The sequence below is a fragment of the Lolium rigidum genome, chromosome 6, assembly GCF_022539505.1.
Source record: "Lolium rigidum isolate FL_2022 chromosome 6, APGP_CSIRO_Lrig_0.1, whole genome shotgun sequence".
Lineage (NCBI taxonomy): Eukaryota > Viridiplantae > Streptophyta > Magnoliopsida > Poales > Poaceae > Lolium > Lolium rigidum.
In genome coordinates, this window is record NC_061513.1 from 94,010,344 (window position 1) to 94,017,070 (window position 6,727).

The 6,727-nt window shown below is 41.5% G+C and overlaps 1 protein-coding gene across 1 annotated transcript; it reads right to left on the bottom strand.

Moving 5' to 3' along the window:
• Positions 1–1,348: 1,348 nt before the first annotated feature.
• Positions 1,349–6,060, bottom strand: LOC124662970 (WRKY transcription factor 22-like). Its single transcript, XM_047200739.1, has 3 exons — positions 5,945–6,060; positions 5,641–5,748; positions 1,349–1,907 (listed from the first exon to the last, which is right to left on the bottom strand). The coding sequence occupies exons 1-3, from the start codon at positions 6,058–6,060 to the stop codon at positions 1,349–1,351; spliced, it is 783 nt and encodes a 260-aa protein (XP_047056695.1).
• Positions 6,061–6,727: the final 667 nt, after the last annotated feature.

Below are 6,727 nucleotides of genomic sequence, written 5' to 3' on the forward strand. Positions count from 1 at the left end.
GTGCTAGGCCACCCCCGGACAAGTGGTCGCATTTTGACCTCTGTGGGCTGATGTGGGACCCATGAACTCTGTAGGCCGATAAGGGAGTAAGGGACCCATTGACGGATGTTCCAACACATTTAATTCCACAAAATATTTATCGGATTTGCTGGAAATCAGGAGCCTTATACTTAGTAAGTTTAAGTCGAGCGGTTCTCTGATTCGTGTTTTGTGTGCTTGTAGATTCGTGCTCTGACTTTTGGGCTATTTGTGTGTGTTTGTGTTGTTGTTGGCCCGACGCGTAAGCGGGCTGACTTGTTTTTTGCGGGCCTCGCGGAGTGGGCTTGTGGAGTGAGCGCCAAGTGGGCTCGTGGTGATGGTTCCTATCTATAAGGCTTCTTTCTCTCTCCCATGGAACCGCTTATGCCGCGCATTTCAGTTGCGCGTGTGTTGCAAAGAACATATTTCCAGTTGTATATGGGTTGCAACTGAGATTTTTTCGGTTACATGTGGGTTGCAAGTGATATTTTTCTTTCCAATTGCATGACTGTTGCAACCGAGATTTTTCCAGTTACGTATATATTGCAACTAAAATTTTTAACATACATGTGGGTTGAAACTGAGTTTTTTTCTAGTTATGCCTGCGTCGCAACAAAGAATTTTCACTTACATGTGGGTTGCAATTGATACTTTTTTTTCTCCAATTGCATGAGCGTTGGAACTAAGATTTTTCTAGTTGCACATACGTTGCAACTAAGATTTTTCCAGTTACGCATGCGTCGCAACTAAGAATTTTTATGTATATGTGGGTTGCAACTGAATCTTTTCTAGTTACACGTAAATTGTTACTAAGATTTTTCTTATGTCTTAAATGGATGCACAAATTATTTTTTCTAGTGAAAAATGCGAACGTACAAAACTGAACACCAAACTAAAGTAGTACACGAGCTCAATAAGCTACTGATATCATCGATTGAGACTTATTAAGTCTCAGGCGACTGATCTCTAGGCGCTCCCAATATTTATTTGTACACTATGTGAACACCCGTATAGTTTCCAAAATTAGACTTGTACATACTCCCTGTCTGTTCTATACATAGAGAGAGAGAGAGAGAGAGAGAGAGAGAGAGAGAGAGAGAGAGAGAGAGAGAGAGAGAGAGAGAGATGAGCGAGTGACATCATGGAGAACTCTTCTACGGTGCAATGGTGAGGAAAAAATAGTTAGGAACTCACCCACCAAGCTATAGTCTCACTTCTACCTAAATTTGGGACATGGTGAGCACATATGTACCACCACATCTCAAACAAAAAAGGACATCTTATAAATGGATAGGTGAATGCACACGCTCAAATTAAGTACTCAATCTATTCACTGGAACCAACCCAAATCCAAAGGCTCGAACCAGTTGGAGTCCACCATGAAGTCCAGCCCTAGGTCATGGTGCGCCGGCAGCACCACTGGCGAAACCGAGGAGCCACTGCTGCCGTCATGGCTACCTCCGGCCATCGCCGGTGAATCCCTGTAGCAGTTACTAGCCAACAACGAATCGCTGTAGTTCACACGCGCGGAGTGGTCAGATTTCACGATGTTGTCGTCGCAGCCTGTGATGACGGTGAGTAGGGAGGAGACGATGGCGTCTTTCTCTTCTTTTATCGCGGCGGCGAAACCACGGCCGCAACGAGCCAGCTGCGTGAGCGGCGCCGGCTTAGTTTCCACCTCCGGTACCTTTCTCAGGGAAGCATCGGCGATCTGCTGGATGTGCATCGACGAAGCCATGTAGTCCGAGGCGGCATCGGCCGCGCTTCTGCATGTGTGGTCGTTGGTGTAGACCACCCGGAACAGAGGAGGGTCCCCGGAGTTGTGCTGCTCCACGTGCTTGCTTGCCGGACAGCCAAGATCCTGGTGGTACGTGCACCGGTAGTAGCATCTGCATAGATAGACAGTGTGTTTAGTGCTCGCTTTTCCATGGATGCCTTGAGGGCAAAAAATACGATCCATCTTAAAAGTAGTGGTCGTCGTCGACCAGACATGATGCATGTGGCAGCCAAAATCGTGGCACATGAGACCACCTGGCATTGTACAACTTGGATGATCAGAATTGTTAATCTTGCCGACATGCATTATTAGCTCCAAATTAGAGTACTGATCCATGCATGCGTGCTTTGGATATCGTTGTGTGGGGGAGCATCCCCAAGTGTGGGGAATCAGATGCACCCTTCAGATCTAGCTAGTATGGAACTATGGATCTTACTCACTTGTAATGCTGGAACTCGCTAGAGATCTCATATGCACAAATGTTGAGTCCTCACATGATAGAACTGAATCTTCATGATAGTATGTTTGGCCTAGTTAATTTTCACTCTCACTCTTCCTCTTGCTAGAAGGTGCAAGTTTGCAACAGGCCTCTCAACAGGGAACCTTGTGGTTGAAATTCCCTAAAACCTATCCCACCAGCATGAAGAAAATAGCTCGCTATTTCAACGCTAATAGAACGCTATAGCATAACTAGAGATGTCACACTAAATTTTAGTATTTTTCCTCGCTATGACGCTATTTATGAAATAACATTCTACATCGTGCTAAAACGTTATATCGTTAGCACGCTATTTTTTCCCCAGCCTATATATTGACTCCAAGGCCCGGGTTTTCCTCCTTTGTAAGAATTTGCTTCCTGTTTGGCAATATGATGGTTCCTCTTTCAATCGAAATATAATGTCGCTAATGCTGATAGTTCTTACTTAGTACTTTATGATATGTTGTTTCCTGGCCCGGCCCTGGGTCAGTGCAGGCGGTGCGGTCGCACAGGGCCCCAATGTTTTGGGGGCCCATCCAGGTATGTACAGGAAGGCTCGAGAAGGCCATTAAATACGACTGAGAGCAGATTTCACTAAAATAATGAAGATCTTGGTCATAACTCGACCGTCTCCTCGTTAATACCTCATTGCGACTTCTCCTCTTTCGTACAGACGCGTGGTCTCGCCTCCTCGTGCCCTACCCATCTCCCCACCCACACCGAGGATGGGACGACACTCCTTGTTGGAATTAGCAGAGGAAATCTCGATCTTCTGATTTGCAACAACTCTCACCTGATTCAGGTTCTTCTGTTCTCACTTTCAAGCGTTATTATCATCTCATAAACATTCGTTTGCGTGTTTATGTTTGTGTGATGAGATCATGAGATGTCATCTAGAAAATGTATGTCAATGAGAATTTGGAGAGAATCATGTTCAGTTTGTAAATTTCTGTTGAAATATAAAAAATACCTCTATAATTATAATTATCTACGTATGGGGCCCATTTTCGTTCTTGCACCGGGCTTCTTCTATGTCAGGGCCAGCCATGGTTGTTTCCCTGTGGGATGTTGATGTTAGGCTTTTGAAAATTGGAGAACTATTTTTGTATGTGGTTATGCATGTATTGTTTTGGCAGTTTTGGACTATATCCTTCATTCTTGATTAAATCCTTAATATTTTGGTTACATCTAAGGTTTTTTTCAAAACATAAATTCAAATACAGCACGCTGTTTTAAACTTTGCCCACCAATGAAGGAAGGGCATTGCTCTTGCATTTTTTATTTTTTTAAGCATATCGAGAGAGGGTTAGCTAAAGTTCATGGTTTCAAAAAAAAAAACTAAGGTGCATGGTAGGATCCTAGGATTGGGTCTGTCGCCAAGTGGCCCTAATTAGGTAGAAGCCCAGCCCACCGTGGGACAACCCTACCATATGATTTCCACGTGTCTACTACAATAATTATACCTCTCAAACATATATAATTATTTTTAAAATGATTAAAATATAGGGAAAAGTGAATACTCAGCTCATGTCCAAAACTTAGTGTTTTCGGTTTTCTGAACAGGAGGGAGTAATTCAAATTAAAACTTGTCATGTCCTACTGAAGATTTGGTTTAAGACAAGCACATACTACACGTAATATACTCTAACAAAAACAAAATCTTGTCCCGGATGAAGGGTTTTTTGCAGATCAATAATCAATTATGTGATATTTTCTCCAAACATTAATGTCAATGATTAAGACATATTTTTTAAGTAATCAATAATCAATTTCATTACCAATCTTAGAACAAAACCATTACACGAGCTGTTGCTTGCGCTGACACTTATCTAATTATGGAACAATTGACTGATCACCAATCACAGCAAAAACAATAGAAACGCTTGGTTTATGAAACGCAAGTTGAGCTGGGTAACGATTAAATAACGTATCATAAATAAACAAACCCTCAGTGGAGTGCACGAAACCTGAACGCAATGATATATCCTCAAAGTCTGATGGTGCTTAATTAAGAATAAGTCTCCTTTTTCTTTCCCAAATTGGTTGGTTGCGCTTGTTAACTGCAGATTCCCATTTGGGCATGTGGTTTCTATGTAAACGACAACGTGAAGGTCAACGTCACAACCTGATGCGAGAGCTACAGGTAGCTACCGAGAGGCAGGGCAAAATGGAAATCTAATAAACCGCACATGCATCACGTATACTATATCCCTTTGCTTCGAAGCGCACTTGCGATTAAACTACCAGCAGTAGGGACCTTTCTGGCTTGGGACGATTAGTTAAGCTGTTGATTAACCCCTGAACCGTCAGATCTAAAACATGTACTTAGTACTTAACTAACATGGGAAACCTTGAAACGAGATCAAATCACATGCACTTAACCAATACCCAAGAATCCACTATGGTGTGTGACAGTGATATATATTGGGTTAACATATATATTGGTTTCAAGTTAGGTAATGGTTGCATATCATTGTAGAAGCTTTTGATATAGTTCTATCTTGTTAATTATCAGAATGTTATGTGAGACACCAACCAAAAGAATGTGAGTGATTTGTGAGCATGTTTAACTTGTTTAGCTGTCATATTCTTTTCAGGTGTACACTTTGTGTTGTACTACCTTCATTGTTTTCTAAAATTGATCCTCCTAATTTGGACATCAAGATTGGTTTAGAACACAAAGTTTACAACTAATTAATAAGTTCTTTTTTACTTATTAACTGAAGTTCAATTATATGAATATGCATATCATTTTCTAAATGTAAATATTTGAAGAAATATAGCATCCATTTAAAAAGTTTCAAATGTTTTACTGCATATATCTTACAAGTGGATTTTTTTTGTGGAAGCTTTCATTATCCACAGCAAGTAACAAGTGGTTGTAGCATCTTGATTAGGTATGTCAAGCTTATGAAACATCAATGAAAATATATCAAAGTAATACAAGTCATATACCCATTTCCTAATAAGGACCTTTTCTGTTCCCAAGATTCAAGAAAGACACGCGCAAATATGATAAGAGGCCAAATGTGAAATATAGGATTAAAATAGAGAATTTGAGTTTTCCACATATGATTTATAAAGAAAGGTATGACATTAATGGATGTCTAGGTTCCTATAATAAAATCATTTGATTTTATAGCAATGCTACAATATTCTTATACGGTATGATTCCTCCAAATCAAGCGACAGATTTCGGAAATTTGAAGAATTGGAACACTCCAAGGTTCCCTTCAAGTTCATTTGTATATATGTCTTTAGACTTTGTCCGGGTAGATAAATTGTCCGTATTTTACCTAAGTACATCCACCAGCTAACTTGTAGAGCAATCTGAACTTAATTGTAACTGGATAGTCTGCACACAAACCTTGGGAATGCATTGCCCCGGATCATCTTCTGCCCATATTTTCTCCACTGGAAGCCATCATGATACGGTGCATATGTGTAGTCTGTTCTCATGCCGATGCGAGCCTTCCTGTTTAATTGAAGTGGAAGAAAATTTGAGAAAATATTTAGCATCGCATGCAGTAAGAACTAACTATGAAACAATGGCCAACCATATAGCAACTTAATGGTATATATACTCCACCATATCCTAGCTAGTTTGATTGCTCTTCCAGTTTCACATGCATAGCTGACTCTTTCATTTATATGGCATGAATTGTACTTACTTCTTGGCGTGCTGTTGGGCATAGCCTCCACCACTGCTATCCTGCTGCAGCAGCCTCTTATGTGCTCCATTAGAGCAGCCGCTGGAGCTGACCATGTTGCTCTCGCTCTTAGCCATGGTGGCCAGCCTCCTTGCAAGTTGCGTTCCCGATCAAAACACCGCACGTACTTACTTAAGCACGGTGCCGTCGAAAACGTTGGAGTTGCGGAGCGTGGTTCGTTCCGGCGGATTCCGGGCAGTCAGGACTGAGCGCCCTCCTGAAGCTGGTCTGGATATTGTTGGAGATGGTGAGTATTGTTCCCCTTGTCTAGTGCTGTAGAGAAGTGCGTGACTGTGCACTTATATATATACATATGCAGTTTGGTTCTGTGGAACCTGCTGCAGGCGCATGGAGCAGGTGCGCGCTTGCTTCCAGAATTTTAAAATCTAAGGCAGGGCTTAATTAACCACGAACGCGGCATCTTTTGGACTTTGAAACTTCACCCAACGTGACATGCGTGGTTGCACCCCTTTGAATCCAAACATATAGCCAGATCTGCAGGGGCATGTAGCAGACCGAAATCAATATATATTACTGTGTTGAATTTAGATTCTTTCTGGAAAAGGTTTGGATTTAGTAACTTGCATCAATTATCACCAAAAGTAACTCTGGTGAACTTATGCGTGCGCTGTAACCTGAGACCTGAATTCCTAGGGAATTAATTATATCTGATCACATATATATTTCAGTTCTCAAGAACAGGCAGTGCAGCGCCGCACAGGATTCAGTTCTACATAGTTTTGT

Bases quoted from the DNA above. Each gene is read 5' to 3' on its own strand.
- LOC124662970 (XM_047200739.1), bottom strand. From the start codon at position 6,060: ATGGCTAAGAGCGAGAGCAACATGGTCAGCTCCAGCGGCTGCTCTAAT. The intron at 5,749-5,944 runs GTAAGTACAATT...TCAATTAAACAG, and splicing joins GCCCAACAGCACGCCAAGAA to GAAGGCTCGCATCGGCATGA. The intron at 1,908-5,640 runs GTTTGTGTGCAG...CTATCTATGCAG, and splicing joins CGGGGCAATGCATTCCCAAG to ATGCTACTACCGGTGCACGT.